This window comes from Haliaeetus leucocephalus, unplaced genomic scaffold (genome assembly GCF_000737465.1).
Source record: "Haliaeetus leucocephalus isolate CR32 unplaced genomic scaffold, Haliaeetus_leucocephalus-4.0 Scaffold495, whole genome shotgun sequence".
Lineage (NCBI taxonomy): Eukaryota > Metazoa > Chordata > Aves > Accipitriformes > Accipitridae > Haliaeetus > Haliaeetus leucocephalus.
Window position 1 is genome coordinate 3,810,889 of NW_010972931.1, and position 20,863 is coordinate 3,831,751.

At 35.5% G+C, this 20,863-nt stretch overlaps 1 protein-coding gene across 1 annotated transcript in view; it reads right to left on the reverse strand.

Annotated features, from left to right (window-relative positions):
* Positions 1 to 20,863, reverse strand: part of CCDC138 (coiled-coil domain containing 138) — a 41,494-nt gene that overhangs the window by 9,349 nt on the left and 11,282 nt on the right. The window contains exons 7-10 of the mRNA XM_010575677.1: positions 20,679 to 20,843; positions 19,784 to 19,900; positions 18,558 to 18,750; positions 13,927 to 14,103 (exon numbers count right to left, since the gene is read on the reverse strand). Of these exons, the coding sequence (XP_010573979.1) occupies positions 13,927 to 14,103; positions 18,558 to 18,750; positions 19,784 to 19,900; positions 20,679 to 20,843 (652 nt within the window). The remainder of the gene's footprint in view (positions 1 to 13,926; positions 14,104 to 18,557; positions 18,751 to 19,783; positions 19,901 to 20,678; positions 20,844 to 20,863) is intronic.

A 20,863-nucleotide genomic window follows, 5' to 3' on the forward strand; every position in this document is an offset into this window, starting at 1 on the left:
TTTATTTTTCTGTTTACTTCTACTTCCATGGTTCTTGCATTCTTTCTACCATGTTCAATCCACCTATGGTTTTATGCATACTGTCTTTTCACTTTTAGTACTTTCCAGTTACAATTTGTCATCTAAAAGTTGTAACAGTAATAAATATAAAACCAGAATGAAAGTAAAGTAGAAATGTAAGCAGTAATCAGTAAAAAACATACTGAAAAAATGGTAAGTATATATTTTTTTAATTCCCTCTCAGTAAAGATACTATTTGTCATTTTTTTAAGCTTACAGTCTTCAACTAAGGATAGAATGCTATGACCGAAGTGGTATTAAGTACCACTGGCAGCTTCTAAGACAAGAAAAACATCATGGATACTGGAATAATGAACTACAACTGCATTTCTATAAACCTGCAGATACCACAATACATTAAAAGCAAATGAATTGAAGATTGGAAGTTACAGGAGCATTCCTAAAAGGAACAAAGGGCACAGCTTCCTTAAGATGAACAATAAGGTTCACGATGAAGAAATATATTTTATACATGAGCATAAATACTTCTATAAATAAAATAGATACATATAAAGAAAACATTTGCCAGATATGTTTGAATTGACCTGAAAACGCCTCTTTATCAAATATCACAAGGGACAAATAGAACGCTGATTTCACACACGCACAAAAAAGGGGGAGGGGGTGGGGAGAATGTATTCTCTAAGGAAAATTTAGCTTGGGAATGGGGGATTATTCTAATGTACAACTCAATAGGTAACAGAGCTGAACAAATTTGTCAGGAATCCAACAACAGAAGTCACTGCATTCTGCCCTTGGTGTGTACAAACACAGTCCCCAGGATATAGTTACTCAGGGCATATTACTTTTAATATTTAATATTTCTCTACTTTCGCTGCAGAAGGTATTATTTTTCAGAAATTGTGACATCAAAACCTCTGGGCTATCTGTCAATTACTGCAAGCAGAAAATCCTTTGATGGGTTCACCATATGTGCTAAATTTAGTGATACATGACTGACATACACTCAAGATTCAGTGTTCTTTATTGAGCCACTGCTCTCTATGACAGAACTTTGAAGTTATTAAGTACATACAGCAGTGTCTTAAACTTGGAAAAATAATTAACCCAGAATTCATTTCTAGTATGATGGTATCATGCCCTAGTGAGCCTTACTTGTTAAAATCCATGAGAAGAGGCGACAAAACTACAAACAGAAAGAGCAAATAAGCAAAGCCCAATGAACACAATCCTACCATCTTAGGAGTATTTCATATCAAAATATTTCTATCACTTAAGAGTGTTTGAAGTAAAAATTTCTATACAGATAGCAATAAGAGATAACCTTCTCTAAAGCAAGAAAAATCTAGGATTACAAATTATGTTATCATAACTTTATAGAAATTCTATAGAACTACAACTTTATAAAAATTATTCTACAATTTGTTCCTACAAATGACCGCCTATTCCCAAGGAACAGAAACAGTCCTATCGATCCGCGCTGCACCACAGATGAAGTCTGTTTTAATGACAAAAACTTGAAACAGTATCTCTTACTTACCAAAGATGTTTATCAGAAAGGTAAGAGAAAAGCGTAAATAAATGTGTGAGAACACTGACATTCAAGAAGTAAATTGAGAAGGTTTTTCTTCTGTCTATTGCCTGTTAAAACAACAAATGGCTTTAGAAACCTCTCATTTAACATGACTTCTGACTCAGCTGGACTCTGATTCAGGAGAGATCTGAAGGTAATAAGACTGCTGGGATGAAGAGGGCGGACCTACAATTTATTCCTATAAATATCCTTAAATAGCCATAAAATGCTTTACATTCCTTTTCTGCAGGGATTAACAAATACTATATTCAGCTGACCTGGACATTTCTTTGCTACCTTGCTCTTACTGATTCCTTAAAAATATTTCATTTAAAAAAAATCATATATATATATATACAAACACATAAATATGTACGCTGTAAGAATGTTTCGACTGTGAAGTTTACAAACCAACATAAAAGATAGGCATTACTTTTAAGACAGAAGGATTTTTACTATAAAACAGAAAAGCCAAAGTGGAAATAATTTCTAAAAGTTCGCAAAGTTCAATTATGTGAAAGTAAACTGATAAAGGCACACGTTTAAATGGACTTTCTGTACACTGCTTATATATTCACTTCAGAGGAGCTTTTGCAGAATATATTCTAAGTAATCAGAAAATGTACAAAACAAGCACATAATTTAAATGCATGTCTAGCTGATGAACTAAAAGAATATAAGCTTCACATTTTTAAATATTTTGGTGGTTTAGATCTGCACAGATTTTGTTTTTATTAACTATTTTAGAAAAACTAAATTGGAATCCATCCTGACAGGGCTTTGGCACAATTTAAAATAATCTGCAAAAGCCTCCACTGGTATCCTTAGAAATTGCAGCACGTTGTAGTTGCATTAGCTTAACTTGATTGGTAGACTGCAATGAACAATGAGCAATTTATCACTGTTGACAGAATTCATCTGAAATTTACCCTCAAAGTAATCAGTCACTCACAGCATAAAATCTCACCAGCTATAGTTATCCAGAAAATTCTGTTTTATACCTAAAGCTATGCCACCTCAGAAAATTAAGACTGTCAGGAATGCCAACTTCAAGTTCATGTTTTAACAAATTAAAGATTATAGTTTTGCCTCATTTGTAATTGCATGAGGATCTGCCAGGAGAATGAAGAACATGTGACAGCGATGCAAGTGAGTGGCGCAGCACTGTCTAGTAGTGTGGAAAAGTTAACTAACACAAAAGTTAACTATGCACCACAGCAGAAACACTTAAAAGAAAACAGTAATATCACTTAAACGTTGCTAATAACCAATTGTCTATAATACAGTCACCTGTAAGATTTGAACCATTTGCTGAATTTAACTTTTTCTCTTGTAATCAGGAGCCAGGACTGTTGAGCGCCAGTGGTTAAAGCACAGTGGAGGTAGGGTGAGGTTCCAGTCAGCATAAGGCACCACAAGTATAGATGCCCACATGGGTGACGCCGAGTTAAGAGAGCCCACGTGGCAATTTCAGCTGGTCACCCAATATGTGCTGGCCTCAGTATAATCTGAATTGCTCTTCAGTTTCCTAGGATGTGCAAGACATTCATGCAGACGTGAGACAGGACATATGGGAGACCAATGTCTTTCTCAAATGGCAACTGGAGGTTACACCCCCACAAAAAAATTGTAATAGAAAAGGTTAAAAAATTAGCACGAATACTTATGTCACAAGACATGCTTGGAATGAAAAGAAGCCTACAAGGAAAACAAAAAAGATCAGAAAAGAAAGCTATGCCTTGGAGGTCAGAAACTATCTTTATAATAAAAAGGATAGTATGAAAAGTCAAGCTAAGTCAGACCTCATTAAGAAAAAAAAAGTTCTCCCAGCCATTTAAGGAAAAATAGAACAAAAAAGAGGTAGTGAGGTCATCTGTGGTCAGCACAAGAAAGATGGGATAGAAGCTAATAGTATTTTAGTCTTTTGGGTGCACACTTTGGCTAATATGCTGGTTTTCAGGAGAGCACTCTGTCTTGATAACAGGGACAAAAAAAAGTCCCCCAAACTTCTAATTCCCAAAGAGTCCTTTAGTTAGGGACACCAAAACAGACTTCAGGATTCTGAAAGAAACCTTGCCTCAAATTTATGACAAGAGTTAAACAATTGTTGCTAACAAGTCAGGAAGCAGCACTTTGTGAAGAGAGAACAGCCAATGCAATATACATATGTTGGATTTGGACAAAAAAAGGCAATCTGAACACATGCACCCTTCAGTAAGACTCTAAAGATATTTTCAGGAACTAAAGGAGACAAATAAAAAATGAAATAAAGTGTACTACAGGTTTATCTATAAGTATGTGTATAGGAACTATGGGTATGTTGTGTCAGAGCAGTCGGATAGTTTTGTTTGGTAAATAAATGCTACAGCAGTTATAACTCAGCTAGAGTTCAATACCATTTGACAAAGCAACATGATATTACACTGGAGAAGATGGAGGTTAGTAGGACTGGAAGGTGTGTAGTGTAAGGAATTGGCTAAAAGCAAAGCAAAACATTTTACCTTGAAAAGTGAACTTTAGTTTTAAATACTGATTTTTGCAATTGTGCTTATTTAGTGTATTAATTAATGACTGTGGCATGAAAACAGGAGTAGTCTAATGAAATTCCATGCTGGAACTGCCCATTTAGAAGGCAACAGGTATAAAATACATGAAAACCAGAATTATCTTACTTGCTAGAATAGCAGAAGCGTAAAGACAATACGCTAAGAAATAACAAACATTTTTCCTGGAAAATCACTGATGAGAAGCATCAGAGGATGAAAACTTTTGGTGTGCTGATTGAACTCAGTATGTCTCTGGGTAACCAACATGGTCTAACCATTAAAGACTGATTCTACTGAGGCCTGAGAGAGAAAAACACCATTTTACAAATAACCCAGATAGCATTATGAATTGAAACTATGCACTGTTATGTGTTACTTTGTTCAAGAAACCAGAGAAAGCCTAATGAACTACCAGAATTACTGAAGGAATCACAACTCTCTCTTACAGTGAACACCTAAAGGAGCTTTGCTCCAACACTTTTTCTGTCAGAGCTCGCCTGCCTTGTTTCCCCCGCTCCCCTATCTCCACTCCTGTAATAACCAGCTCAGAACTAAGCACAATGTTTCAAACACAATGACAAACACAAATAAGGAAGACTTTACATAAATAAACGTAACCTGGCATGACCTGTAATTCTGTAATGTCAGATTGAAATTCAGCAGGTAAAAAAAAGTCTGAACTCTGACAATGCATAGATATTACTCAAACTGCACAAATTGTACTGTCTGCTTCCAAAAAAAGCCTTTCTTTATGAAATTATTTCAATTATGACATTGCTTTAAATTTGCCTTGAAAGTTACAGAGAAAAGTTGCCTAATAAGTACAGTAGCTCTGCTAGTCAAATACAAAATTAAAAAAACGTGTATTAAAACCCATTTTTTCCCAATTAAATCATACTTTGTTTTAAATTAAACCATTTTACAGAAAGCTATAAAACTGTAAACTGTTTATAAAAAAATGCAAGTTTAGTAAATATGAGCAAACAAGATCCTACTTGAATAAACTTTACTGTCCCAAAGATTTCATAAGTTAAATTGACTTGGAAAGGCATGTGTATATCCAAGTACTGGTATAAACAACTCCTTTTTACATCAAATACTTTTAAACAGTTAGCATTCACATCTACCTTCAAAATGGTATGCTGCTTACAATGTACAGTATTACCCTGAATAAACAATGAAGCTTTCCTTACAAAGTGGCTACTTGGCTCTACATAAGTTTATATTTAATGGTCCCTTTTATTTCTTACTTTGGAGTGGACAAGACAAGGGTCCAAAATTCAGAATGGCTAAGCGTTACGCAACTGTTACTAGAATAAGAAAGAAATAACGACAAGAAACATTTTTTTTTGTTAGAGAGGATACTATTACTTCAGTAGAAATCAAATGACATTATTTCATTTACTGCATTCATTTTTAAAACCTGTAAACGTGTATTTCATCAAAATCAAAGTATTCAAACTAAGCTTGCAATTAATTAACAAAAATGTGTGCAAACTTTTGGTGTACCTGCTTGCTTTCAGCAAGTATACAGGTTGGTCCTAACATTATCATAGGCTGCATTTAACAGAGTTAGAGATATTTATCTGTGGTTAAAATATTAAACTAAAACATCTATTAATGCAACATAATTATTCACTGTTTTCAGAAGAATGAATAAAAAAATTACAAAGGTAAGACAGGATAATAGAGGAAGGATTTCCTTTTAAATGTTTTGTATTTCAATGTTTATCCCACATAAGCTGTAAATCACTGCTTTCGCTATAGCTTCAAACAGAGCTCCTCAGGATAATTTCACATCTGCCTTTCACACAGGTGAGAGGGAATCCTACCTTAGTATGGTATTCACAGACTTGACATTTTTACCCTTTCGGTACTGCAGAATAAGCTCATTTGGAAAGTTTCAATCCTGCAAAGCTACCAGTAAAGATAATATGCTGAAAAATACAGTTAAATTTTAATCTGTTTAAGCATACAGGCATTTTTTACGCCATACCTTCACTGCTTGTAGTCTTTAAAGTCTCAAAATGCTGACTCAAGAAAAAAATACAGGAGCAGGGTTTGGGTTTCTTTGTCAGCTTCTGACCATCAACTTTTTAGAAGTACTTGTGTAACACCCTGAATTATGGAATACCTAGCATTAGTTATGGAAGCATTCCAACTCAAAGGAAGAGAGGGAGTGTCCATATAGGCAGTACACATAAAAAGATTCAGTTTACAAGTAAATAATCACAACTTCTTACTATGGAGAAGATCTTTTTATCTCCACTGGCTTGATTAACTTCCCTATGAGATGAGTAAATCCGGACACAGACTTGGTTATCCATGACCGTAATATTTTCTTACAAAAAAAATTAGAAGTAAGGTTCAGTGAACGTGTAAATACAGCTCACTTTTGCAGCTACTAAAAATCTTAAGTGATGTTAACATGGTTAAGAAATCATACTTAAGCCCAACCAGAATGTGCCTTAACTTACAGTAATCATAAGAGAGTAATTTAGAGATTTTTTTTTTCAATATGGACTCATCTCAATTTGTGAATAAGCACACACTAATGCAAAATATTCTCTCTGTAAAACAGAAGTAAGCTTGAAGACAAAGTAAAAGTAAGCTTTATTTAAAACAAAGGCCAGTGCTTTGTAATGTCTAATGTGCGAGTAAGTTTTGATTTCCTTGAATGAACATAAGGTTGGGAAAGGGGAACCTACTAATCTACTTGACAGAAGTCAGCTATCACTGCAGGAGGAATTTAAGACATGCTGTCTCTGTGTAAAAGTGCAAGGGTGAAACTGAGGCAGGCAGCTCTCTGCTAATAGCAAATCTCAAATGAAGCATGAATCAGACTACAGTTCAACAACAGTATTTTTGATAGGCCACTATAAACTCACTACATCCCTTCAAACTCTTTTAACTGCTTCACAGGTAAAAAAACCACAGTAAGCTGCGTGAGAAGACAGGAACAACAGTATTCAACAAAATTGCGTATGACAAGTTTTCAACTACAGGGTGATTTAATACTAATGGTGTCATGTTCTTCAACACCCACAGAACAAATTTTCATGCTGAGGTCATGCTACTTATTACTAGATTGTTTCTGGAAAATGTTTCATGTCTGGCATCCAGGAATTCTCCTGAACAGTGTGTTGCAACTACTGTCCTAGAAACAAGATCTGTTGAGAAAAGAAAATTGTAGTCTTAGGGAGAGAACTTTGGGGTATGAAGATGCCCTGGAAGCTACTGGTGTCATACTATAACAACCTGGATGATTAAAAGTAACTATTACTTTAACTATTAAACATTAATTTTAATAGTAATTTAAATGGGAAATGGTAAGAGCTTTGTTAAGCAATAAATACATTATAAGCCATTCACCTAACCCGAAACATATCAGTGTTTAGCAGTTAATACAATTTGCTCCCAAAATTTCAAAGGCAGTCAGAGCACTGCATTTGTGGAAATCTATCAGCGAGCACATTCAGAGTTTATCAAGAAACTAAATCTACTTTCTGTGACAATACCATCAGAGAAGGTTTTGTTCTTACTTCTGTCTTCAGACAGGTTCATAGCTTACAGATGGGACTAAAACCCAAACATCATGGCTTGGTAGTCTGCTTTCCTTAACTAAGGTAAGGAAACCTTCAAAAGCCTTGGTACTGAAATCTTTCATCCCTGGCAAATGAGCAGAAATATATCTCTTCCCCTTTTACTCAATGGGAAGCGAGAAGGATGTCTTTATAGACCACTCATTAGTTTCAAAGACCAAAAGAAGGATCAAGCTGAATTTTATACCACTCATCTGAAGCCCCAGATTCAAGCAAAATAACACCACCATTAAAAAAACTGCAGGACTTGGTCCCATGATACTGCTTTTATCAGTCAACCTTTGCAGCAAAGGAAAGATGGACATTCTCCAGAAAACAAACATGGATTGAAATCCTGGTAATGGATATGGAGAGCCAAATAAGAGATTGAAAAGGATAAACCTGAACTGGCACTCATCCCATCTGACCATGAAACAAAGCCAGCACTGATGAGATAGCTACAGTGCAAATACAGCTAAACTGCTACTTCGGTGCTGTGTTCACATGTATCAGCTATTGGAAAGCACATTTAAAATAGAAGAATTAACAGGCTGAAATATACCAATTTATGCACCGTTATGGACATTTTTAGACATAAATATTAGCAAAATGTAGTAAGAGAAAAGGGATAAAATATCTTTGTTGAGTCGATTTTCTACTGTCAGGTTCATAACAAGCTGTTAACTCTCCCAACTGTGGAATTTAGAAGCAATCTATTACTTCCAGTGAAGACAGCAGACTAAACCAACTAGACTTCAGCTTAGGCCACTGAGCTCATCCAAAGGAAAAGAATCACTCCAGCATGCAAATGACATGAAATAGAACATAAATTATTTAAAATTATATTGTTTATCCTAACAATTACCTACAACTTAATTTCAGCTACTTATTAAGTTTCTGGAGTAGGTTAAATGAAGCAAGTATTTGCTAACAGAAAGCAAACTGCTAGGTAAGGACTCACTCCACAGCAAAGTTTCTTTCCTCAAATGTAGCAACAGTAAAAGTAGTGAACAGAATCCACAGAATTACTGGAAGATGGGGAAAGAAAAAAAAAAAGTCTATTACAGCATGAGAGTAAGCTGAAACTGAAGTTCTTGTGACACAAAGAAAACTCCCTGAAACTACTGCATAACATCTCTAGCAGCTCCTCTCACTTAGGCCCTAAGGAGCTGGCCAAAACTAACCTCAACTTTTTTCACCCCTGACATTAAAAGTAGCCTTTGTTCCCACTAGGAATGTTTTTGTATATTAAAAGAACAGTAATCAGTATAACATTTTACCCTCCTCTTTAGGCTTCAACATCTTTGTAAAAGAGGTGAGGCAAACAAGATTGGCATATATAGATATATTCTGTATCCTTGACATACTGTTACAGTTCCAAAAACATTAATGACTGGGACAAAATGGTGAGATGATTTTTGGCTGGCAGCATACTTCAGAATTATACAATGGCATGAAAACTCACTGATGTCTGGGAAATGCCAGTGCAGCTGGAATACTATCCAAGTTCTGATACCTAAAACATAATGTAGTCTGGTGACATGTATGCGATTTGAGATTCCAATTTGATAAACACACATAACTTGAATCCTTCCAAGAAATAATGTGACTGTATTGCATACTACAACGTGGGCTCTGGAGTTTTGTATGGTATGATGATGCAACTAAGTTTCAAGAAACGTACACAAATAAGCTTCCTAAGGGTACCAAAATTCTTAATAATTTTTTTTCACAGAATTCCTGTGGTGTTAAGACCACCGTGTTTCTGTGGCCTAGCTGGACAGGTACACTGGTATTGCCCACTCTTGTACAGAATACATGTCAACTCAGACAAATTTTTCATGAAGCTGTGGACCTCAAGCATTTTTTAGGTTTTTTTTTTAAATAGTTTTAAATGAGCTTGCAGCTGGTTTAAGAGATCTACTAGACTGGCATCATTCCTGTGGAATATGGTAAGCTTTCACTAATTTGGAATCAAAAAGATTAAAGAGTAAACCCTGATCCTAGTAGTGACCAAAAATGTTCCAACCTGGAATCTGAAGTAATATTAAGAGACAAACCAAAAAGACCACCTTGAAGGCTGATAACCCAATCTTATGGCTCTAATGAGGAAATTATGAAAAATGGTTTTACCACTAAGAATGCAAATGGATAAACCTGGTGACACGAAGGGGGTCAAAATAAGCTGATACTCCCCTTTTGTCTTTGGAGTAGGTATGAAATGCCTAATCCCTGATTTCTACGGTTACATTTTCCACTATTCTAAGTACACATTCAGATATCGCTTCAACAGTATCCTGTCATGAAGGCATGGATGGGAAAAGTAATGCAAGAGTGGAAATCCATCACAGAGCTCATTCAGAGTTTATCAAGAAACTATACCTACTTTCTGTGACAATACTATCAGAGAAGGTTATTCACTGAAACGATCTGTAATATTCACTGCTCACACTTTCTTGCTCTCATTAGACCTGAGGATTCCAAGTGAGGTTTCCTGAAAGAAAGTCTGTCACTAGAAGTCATGTAGGGGTCTTTGGTGTAGTAACCTATGCTTTTTCCTTTGTACTTCACACAACTGAGCTGTGCAGTGCAAAAAACTGACATCTGCTTCTTCCTTCAGACTGGAATGCATAAGCTCACTGAAAACACAGAGGAGCTCCAAATTATCAATGAGCAAAGAGTTTCATTAGCCTTTGAATTGAAGGGGTACTGATCTTTAAACAAAGTATTTTTTATGGCTTGAACTCCAACCCTGACAGTTATCTTCATCAGCCACAGTCTTAAGGGCATGGATGTGCCCAAACATCCAGAAACATGTGTGGGCATATTGCATACAAGGCGGCATGATACACAGAGATTTTGCCTGTCAGCTGCCTCTCACCATATAGATTTTACTTCTTCCCACTGCTCTGTAAGAGTCTTTTTTTATTAAAGTTAGCCTTACCTTGACAGGAGCAAATGGTGAGCGTCAACACACATTTAGAGAATGACAGAAAAGGAGATCTTGCCAAACAAATCCTGGTTTACTGTCCTTTTTCTTTTCTTTTTTTTTTAACTAGACTTATTTTAAGTGATCCTTATTGCTTTAATCTTTCCCAAATAATAGCCATGAGATGCTGACTAGTGCAAAGAAAGCCCTAGAAAGAATGATGGCATCTCTGAAGTGCCAAAAAATGATGCTGCAGTTTTATTGTGAAAAAATTCTGTGTTAAACGTTATTCCCAGCCTACCAGGCAAAAAAGAGTACAGAACATTTAACACACTATTTGGCTTTCTGGCCACGGTTTCCAGGAGGAACTGAAGAATCTCAACTTCATGCATTTTTTTCAAGTTCTGAAATGCCCTGAAGCCATCCTCTGGACCACCTTATGATCTAGCAAGCTTTCTCAGACAACTAAATCACTCTAGAATTAATTATTCCTCCACCTCTGCCTGCTGATCATTCTCCTCCTTGTGAAAAAAAGATGTAGCAGAAGAAGGCAACAATCAGAACAGTAGAAGATATTGCGTATGAATGCATATCCTGAGTTGGCCAGAACTGACGAACATATAATCATGAAATCACAGGTAGACAGAGAAAAAAAGTACTGAGGAATGTTACCTTTCAGTCCTCCACCATCTCCTACTGAAATGGTGGTGTCAGGATTCTCCCAGATTCCTGATGTGAAACTCCTGAACAGGAATGGAGAGGGAGTGCATGAAAGGCTGTGTGCCAGTAAGATGCACTGCAGTAAGACTATTAATTTTAATTTGCCATTAAGGTCTTGTACATAGATAGAAAACAGATGATACCAGTGCCTCAACTGTTGCATTTGACATCATGTTTTCAGTAACTGAATGCCTTATCAGCACTGTCAATGTTGTATGAACATGCAATGGAAACTTGGATCCTGGACCCGTTGTACCAGATATACTATGAAGCCAAAAGCAATGATACTGATCTAAAATCTGAAAATGAGCATACCAAAACCAAATCAGTCAATGGGCTTAAGCAGTACTGCAGACTCTCTCATTATAATTTCTATGAACAGAAATATCCATCTTAGACTAGTAGGTACTTACTTCATATGCAGCTTAAGTAATTTTCCTTAACATATGAGAGAAATCTAGGTTTCATTTCTGGAACACGAGGAAGATAATTTCTTACAGGGAAGAGAACCCACATGAGGACCTCAGACAGGACTGGACTGTACAAAACCATTAGCATTCATTGCTTACTATAACAAAAGGTACATGCAGTTACAGGGAGGAGTAGTGCAACATAGTAGTTATTTCACATCTGATTCACATCTTTCAGCCTGGACAACTAAAATCTGAATCTGTAAAAATATTTCACAAAAAAATTAAAACTTAAAAAAATATGTTATAGAAAAGAATATCTAGAAAAAAATAAACCACTGACTTTTTTTCCAACTTAATTTCTAATCACTTCAGCTCTAAAGGTAGTATTTTTGAACAAAAAATATTGGAATACTCCTATAGAGTCAGAAAATTATTGCAGCATGTTGAAAGAATGCCTAGGATTGCATATCTTACAGGAAAAAAAAAAAAAGTCTAGACTTTGCTTCCCGTTGGTCAGATGCTGTCTTTTTGGGTACTATGATTCCATATTTTAGTATATGGTCAGCTACCTATGACTTCATATTTAAGGCAGCACGCCAACACAGCTTTAAATTGAGCATAAATTCGTGTTTTAATCTAATACAGAGAGCCCTCTGAATATTCACTGCCGCCTTCTAGTTTGTCTTTTAATGACTTTTTAATAGGAAACTTACAAAGGAATGAGAATACGATTTCCCATCAACAATACTACTTCACATTGTTAACAATTTCTTGCAAAACACTATGTATTGGAAAAGAGCAGAACATGCCTATAACTTGTGTATTGGCACTTCATTCTACCAAAGAGAAAAGCTCTGCATAAGGCTTTATATCCAGTTGCCAAGAAATAAATTCTATGTCAGTTCAATTAAATGTTACTCCTCCTTCCCTGATTTCACACGTATATACATCTTCTCTGAGAAGCAACACAGCAAACTGTGAGTGTCTCACAATATATCGCCATTATTCTTCAAACTGCAGGCATCTAGTGTATCAGAAAGACTACTGCTAGGTAGCAGAACATGTACTGCTATTGGCATTACCCAAAGTAATACCAGACACCATCCACCTTGCTTAGGTTACTTTTGTGCATACAACTATTTCTTTCCCAATCCCTTTACCAATCATAGTTATGACTATTAGGAAGAATACTTTAGTGTAAGACTGTACTAACTACATGGTCAGAAAAAGATTCTGCAAGGAAGAATAAAACTTCAGTTAAATATTTCTGCCACTTACGTCGCTACAAAATGGCTTTTAACTCAATGCTGTTCCATCCCAAGTCAAACACAATTTCAATTTTTACCACTACAATGCATAGTAACAAAATACCTCCAAAATAACAATACACATTTCAAAAATAGCAGCAGCCCCTTCCTGAACTTTTCTGTTCTAAGAGGCAGCGAGTGATTTTTATCTTAAAAAAAAACAAAACCAGTCACAAGATTTATTCAACATGGCACTGGAATGCCTCACTACCTTCATGTTCATCCAGTTGGTTATCAACTGATTCTTCGCTTGTATCACTTGGAAAAGCACTGTGACAAATGAGATTATTAAGCTTTCTATAGGGCCACAGCACCTTAAAACTCAGCAAAACATAACCATCTCTTCTAGAAATGCCATTTCCAATTATTAGAAACTGAAAATTATTGGGGATGAGCTGTTCATTCAAACTAGAAGAAGAACTTAAATAAAGCCTATTTCTTATCTCCACCTGCTGGCAGGTTTTCATGATATGGCTTCCCTAGCACAGCTTGACTTCAAAGAAAAACATCAGCAAGCTACAACACTGGAATAAACTGAAAAGCCAAACCCAAAAGAGCAACAAAAAAATTCATATCAATAAGCAAGCAAGCAACCAGGACAAAATATAAAGCACAGGTGCTGAGAGGGAGAAGAAAAGACAAGACAACTCAGAAAGAGCCAGACAATTCAGAAATATGTTTTATGTCCCTAATGAATTTACATGATACAGATGAATGCTAATACTAGATTAGATTATTTACACAGAAGAGTCATGCTATTTTTACATTGTACTTATGCTTGTCTCACCTGTTTTCATAATGATTTTATATTTATTTTTTTAATAACTCAAATTTACCAGATTCTGTGGTCATCTGAAGTAATCCATCAAGAGCACTGGAAAGCAGACCTCTACTGGATACTTTGAAGTGACTTAATATGACAGGCACACATTGGTATTCCAAAAATAAGGCCTTCCCTTCATCCGTCTTCAAGTCTACGCGAAGGGAATCAAATGCCTGAGCCAGGTAATCCACTGAAAGATATCAGAATACAGGCAATAAAACTTCTATAATTATAGTTCCATTAAGCAATATGTGAACACCTGTCCTGAGAGTTACTGTTGCAGATATATATTTAAAAGTTAAATGGCTTAAAATATTAAATTTTATTTTTATTTAAAGACTTCCTGTGATTTTATTCCTTAACAATTTGTTGTGAGTGGAGAAAAAGACTAAGTACAACTCATACCTTGAAGAAAAATATACAGCCCTTCTAATATTCTGCTTAATAGGAAAGAAATTACAAGCTTGCGTAGTTTGATACAATGTTGGTTTCAACATCTGGGAAACCTCTGTTAAAGGAGCCAAGGGCTGATTTGTCTGAATAAGAGCAATTACTTTCATGAGAGCAACTACTCCCATTCCTTTCTATAAAAAGTAAGTTTCAGTGCATACATTTTATATACTCATCCATTGTGGAGTGCACTAAATTATACGAAGAATGTAGATTAAGTGAACCAATCTAATTTTCTTAATTTCTTGATGTTAAATCTTTCTCAGTATCTTGGAATAGCATTGATCATCTGGAGTGCAGAAAATTAAGTACAAGGAAACAATTTATCCTGTAGCAAAAGTTTAACTGCGGTGCCATCTGCTGGATACTGACATTTTGAAGGAAATGGGATATATGTTCAAACCAATGTGCTACTTTATCACTAGATCATTAGTGCTATGTGGTCAATGATAAAAATTCATACACAGTGATATCTGACATATGTTAACAACAGATCATATTTTCCATGTTATAGAAGCCAGCAGTAAAAAGCAACCATGAGAAACTGAACTGATTCATTCTAATCAAGAGCGCTCATCTGCTTAGGGTAAGTCTCTGCAATAATTTCTTTGTATTGCAATTCTTTTTGCATCATTTTTATCAAACATTTCTAGAAATGTAAGTCTCAATTATCATGCTTCACCAAAATATCTTGACTGAAATAGTTCCCTCCAACAGCTGAAATACTGTGTTTGCTCATTAATGATGTCAGGGTGGTCTTCCACCATGTTTAAATCCTGTGTTTACTGTAAATACTCACAATATAAATACTGCACAGGTCAGTTAAGCATAAAGACATACTAATCTGCTTAAGCATCTAATCCAGAATGATGACTTCCATGAACAAGAACATTGTTCATTATCTATGGATTTAAAATCTTTGGCATCCCTGTTTAGTGTCAATCAGGGTACCAGAGATTGCAGCAATTTTGTGATGTGGATCTCTGCTGTCTAAGAAATGGCCCAAAATTCATATCAGATGGCAAAGGTGGCATCTGATTCTGACATTCTGGCATGGTTTTTCAGGATTACCTTGAAAATTAACATCTCTGTAACCTGTCTCCATCTCTTTGTGTTACTAGCAGAAGGGATGCGTTTTTACTAGTAAAGACGTAAAATACAAACCATTCTGAGAACAAAAGATAGCAAAAATAGAATCATGGAATAATTTAGGTTGGAATCTAGTCGAACCCTCCTGCCCAAAGCAGGACCATCTCTGAAGTTAGGTTACATTGCTCAGTCGTAACCCCACTGAACTATTATTTGCTATCAAAATGATCTGTGTTTTTAAAATGTCTTTGAAAAGGGAAAAATCAGTCATTATCACAAAGAGCTGAAAAAGGATTATAGATATGTTCATTCTTATGCTATCCTTGTAAAACTTATTCTTGCAGAAAATCCCGGTTATGTAGCACCACAGTACACAAGTTGCTGCAGGTAGGACCTGCTCTTAATGGTATATAATTTGTGTTTTCTGCCTGACTGCCATAAAAAGGATCTGCAACACCTCTTGTTTCCTATTTCTCTTGAAGAGAGAAAAGGCTTCATAACTGAAGGCAGCAGTTAACAAATCAGCTGAGAGAACAGTTACTCTACTCGAGAGATATATTTTCCACGGTTTTGTCTCACTCTGTCCAGACACAATCTGATTCTTGTTAACTTGTAGTGTCTACTTTGAAACTTTTACCTTCTCCCTCTCCCATGAGGCAGGGAAGACCCAGTTTCCTCTATTTCTTTGCCAACACAAAATTATATAAGTTTTAAGTAGAGAATTCTACTTTACACTACTATTTTACATATCTGCTAGTATGAAAAGTGGGAGGATCCTGGGAACAAAGTGGAAATAGAAAATAATCACAGTGAAAGGAAAGAGTCACTCACCCTCTGATGCCCCCCTACACAACCCCCCTGATTCTTTTTGGTTAACAAAAGGCAGAAGCGTGAGCTGAAAATGATGTAGCTGTTTTAGATACAATAATCCCCTAACAGGCATTGAAGGCTGTCTGGACTGTATTATTTAAGAGGATATTTGAATTTTTTTCTCCCCCCCCCCCCCCCCCCCGAAATAAAAACACAAAATAATCAAGTCTTTATATCGTCAGAAGCTCAACTTGATAATATGTGGCAATTATATTGCATTTAGGATTCAGAGGGGACCTATCAACTCTGCTGCTTTTATACTGATGGATCTTTTTGCATAGGTGAACAAAACTGCTTCATAACAATCATTGAAGCCATTATTGAATTAAAACAATTAAGTCAGAAGAGAAAGCTAATAATAGAAGTCAAAATAAGATATTCTTTTGGATTACTCATCAAATCTGCAGATTTACGAATTAAGAACCTTCAAGCATAATTCAGATTACGTACTACTGTTGAAGTGTTCAAAGAAGACATATATATATATATTACAAATAGGTAAGAATTTGTTTAAATGACCAAAGTTAATCTGTAAGTTAATTTTAAATATCTCTATAAATCACATTGAATGAAGGTGTTTCTTCTCTGGGTTCTGACAGAAAAGTGTACACCAATCTCTATGTCAAAAGGATAAGGAAGTAAAGCATTAAAAATCTGAGTTTGTGCCTCTTCTCATAGTGTGCTAAACACTCAGAGCTCACAGGAAACAGTCCATTTTTGTCATCACTTTAAAGAAAATGTCTTTTAAGTCTTTTAAGATCATACCAGTTTTCAAAGAAGGCTCTACTGAGAAGATTTGCCACAGCATCTTGAAAACTGCACAAGTGGAGTAACCTGTCATGATCTGAAGCTGAAGTCACTATTTTCACAGCTGTGTTATCTCCTGATATGACCTTCTTTGCTTTTGCCTTGTTAACAAAGTACATTACTATACTACATCAACGTAGGAATTCTGAAGATTTTGGATAAACCGGCCACTTTTCATGCTAGACAGGTGGCTTTGAAGTCTAAAACATTTTTACGCAGACAGAACATGGTGCCTTTGTAAATTAATCTATTTAACAGTGAAATCCGAATGGACAATCATATCAAGAACTGACAATTTCATAAAGTAGTATTTTTCAATGTTGATAATGTTTTATGGATAGCCATTTGCAGTGCCAGACTTGGTAGGAGAAGAGGGAAGCAGCAGCAGACAGGTAAGGGCTGGAGTATGAACTGTATACTAAACTTACACCAACAGACAAAGCAATTTCAGGACATATATTGTATCACAAGTCAATCTAACAATTATAATCCACTACTGTCCTGGTTTTGGCTGGGATAGAGATAATTTTCTTTCTAGTAGCTGGTATAGTGTTATGTTTTGGGTTCAGTATGAGAAGAATGTTGATAACACACGGATGTTTTCAGTTGCTGTTAAGTAGTGTTTATACCAAGTCAAGGATTGTTCAGCTTCTCCTGCCCAGCCAGCAAGAAGGCTGGAGGGGCACAAGAATTTGGGAGGGGACACAGCCAGGACAGCAGACCCAAACCGGCCAAAGGAATATTCCATACCATGTGACATCGTGCCCAGTATATAAACAGGAGGGAGTTGGCCTGGGGGGATTGCTGCTCAGGAACTAACTGGGCATCTGTCGGCAAGTGGTGAGCAATTGCATTGTGCATCACTTGTTTTGTATATTCCAATTCTTTTATTCTTGTAATTTTTTAATTGTATTATTGTCATTATTATTTTCTTCCTTTTCGTTCTATTAAACTGTTCTCATGTCAACCCACAAATTATACTTTTTTGCCCAATCCTCTCCCCCATCCCACTGTATGGGGGGTGAGTGAGTGAGCAGCTGCGTGGTGCTTAGTTGCTGGCTGGGGTTAAACCACAATAAAGAGCACCTACCTGTGCCATTCTATGCAGTAAAGATCTTGGCAATCGAATCACTGCTGTAGTGATAGTTTGACAGAATTACCAACATCTCTTTTCCCCTTCTTCAGAAATGTTGACTTGTCTGACAAGAAGTCATCATATTAAAAGGAACACATAAATTCCAACATGAAATGAGTAATAGCAAGATTCATACTTGCTTCCAGTGTATTTTATTTCACAAGTTATTAAAACTCAAGTAAAAACACTTTTCGCTAATAAAGCATAATAGACTCTACAGTATCACTGAAATGTTTTTTTTCCCAGGCATATGACTGAAATAAAGAAATGAATATAAAAAAATCAGAACTTACCTTGTGTCACTGTTTTAAGCACAATTAAAGTTGACAGAAACCTCAAAGGCATACAGGAACTCTTAAAGAAAGCTGCCGATTTTGATTTTCTCTCTGTAGACTGTTCGGAAGAACTATGTGGGTTTCCCTTACTTACTATGCCTTTGAAAATATCTTCACCAAGTCTCCTCATTGTTGATGTCATTGTTGCATGCTGTTTCAAACAATGCACACAGTTAGTGTAAACATTAAAACACACTGAAATCCTGTGTACTATATAGAGATACTTATGTTCCCCTAGCAACTGAATATTAATCAGCAAATCGTTTGACCATGTATTGGAATATAATCTGTATAAGACACTACTTTGTGTCCCAAAAGCAGTTAAACAACATTATCACGATGCCTTATCAAGACATACTTCACAAAGAGACTAGTTAGTGAGGGCCTCTGATATGGTGACATTATTTAAGTTTCCTCTGGTTCCAGAACAAGCTCAGCTTCAGTCAACTCTACTTTGTAAGGTTGCCTGAAGTTATATCCTCTAAAAGCGTTTACAGAATCAAGGTCTAAACATGAAGCTTAAGAACACCGTACAGGTAAGAACTACTAGACTTTTCATCATAAACTATACAGAAATATTACTTCAGCATCAAACTTCACAATATGCTCATTTAAAATATAGTTTCTTATTAGCACTAAAAAGAACAGCTTACTATTCTATTGAATTCAAACTCAACAAAGTTTCCTATCTTTTGCTTTAGCAAAAGCACTCTTGACAGCACTAGGCACTATACTGAGTCTTTACAATATTGCTACTGTGTTTTTCTTTATTATACTGCTAAATATTTTCTTATAGCACTTCCATCAATTTCAACAAATCTCATGCATAAAGTGAACCTAAAAATATTGCCTTTTCTAGTGCAAAAGTTTTGTAAATACATATATAAAAATATAATTTCTGAGATGCTTAGACACCACAACAGAGTTCACACATACTTAGAAAAACTGTGTTTAGATACACAATGCAAAGTTTAAAATTAACTTGAAAATGAATTTTTTTTTCATTTGCTATCTATCTGTGGTAAACACTATGAATTTATGCTTTGCAAAGACAGCAGAGTTTCTTTTATGTCTACTACCTAAAACATCCACTTTTCCTATGTAGTTAAAAACCAAAATTCACTAATATCTTCTGTGAATTTAGTTTTTAAAAAACCATACTGCAAGAGGACTACTTGTTTTACCTGAATACCAGTGTCTAGCTGTCTTATAGACCAGTAAATAAATTTAATCACAGGCATGTGTAGTTTAGGATTCACAAATGGCATCCACTGGAGTTGCTCAGTAGCTATAGGCAAAAGCTGTAAAAATATACAAAAGTAAAATTACATGCAGTATATGAAACTACTGTATAAGCTAACCACAAGTGAAAACCAACCAACCAAAACTCCCAACTTTCTCCTGGAGTTTAAGAGATTACATATGCAAATACTCACTGGCCTGATCCAGTACAGGTAACAGATTTTACATTTTACAGGTTTACATACAAAAGTGGAGATAGATCATGTGAGCTCAATCTCAGTAAATCCAATCCCAATTGCTATAAATCTACATATTCTATAATGAAGAAGAACAGTAAAAGATTTTCTGAACACCTCACCAATTTCCAAACCTTGGTATCCCCAGAAACAAAAAAATAAAAGTGTTATGAGTATAGCATAGTATCACCTTTTATCAGTCATAAATTGAAACTTTAATATCTAATATAGGCACAAAATTATTTTAAATTAGACATGTTCATCTCCTTAGGAAAAAGGAATTATGTACAGTATTACACATAAAACACAACACAAATTATCAACTGACAGAAATGACTTGAAATAAAATGCTGAAACTCTCAAGTTGAGACTGAACACCACACTTTTCCTTAAAAAGTATCTGTATGCTTTACAAATGATAAATTATCTATTATATCTCACTGCTGGAATGAATACTGACTTATTAACAGTGATTTTGTTTTAATGATTGTATCCAAAGCATATATAAAACAGGCTGATCTGTTATAGTCTCAAAATCATTTAAAAACCCCCATAAATCTGAAAACGTATTAACGCAAGCAAACAATCCAAACCCCTTTACCTTCATACACCTTTCCTGGGTGCAGGATTTTTTTGAGGTCTGGGTAGCCATAAATTTATGAGTGTCTTCTCTTTCTTCTTGTATTTTTATTTTGCTAAGGTGTTGGTCTGAGATCCAATCCATAAGAAGAGTTAAGAGCTCATAAACTTGTGCATTCAATGGTAGCTGTAATACATCCACAACAT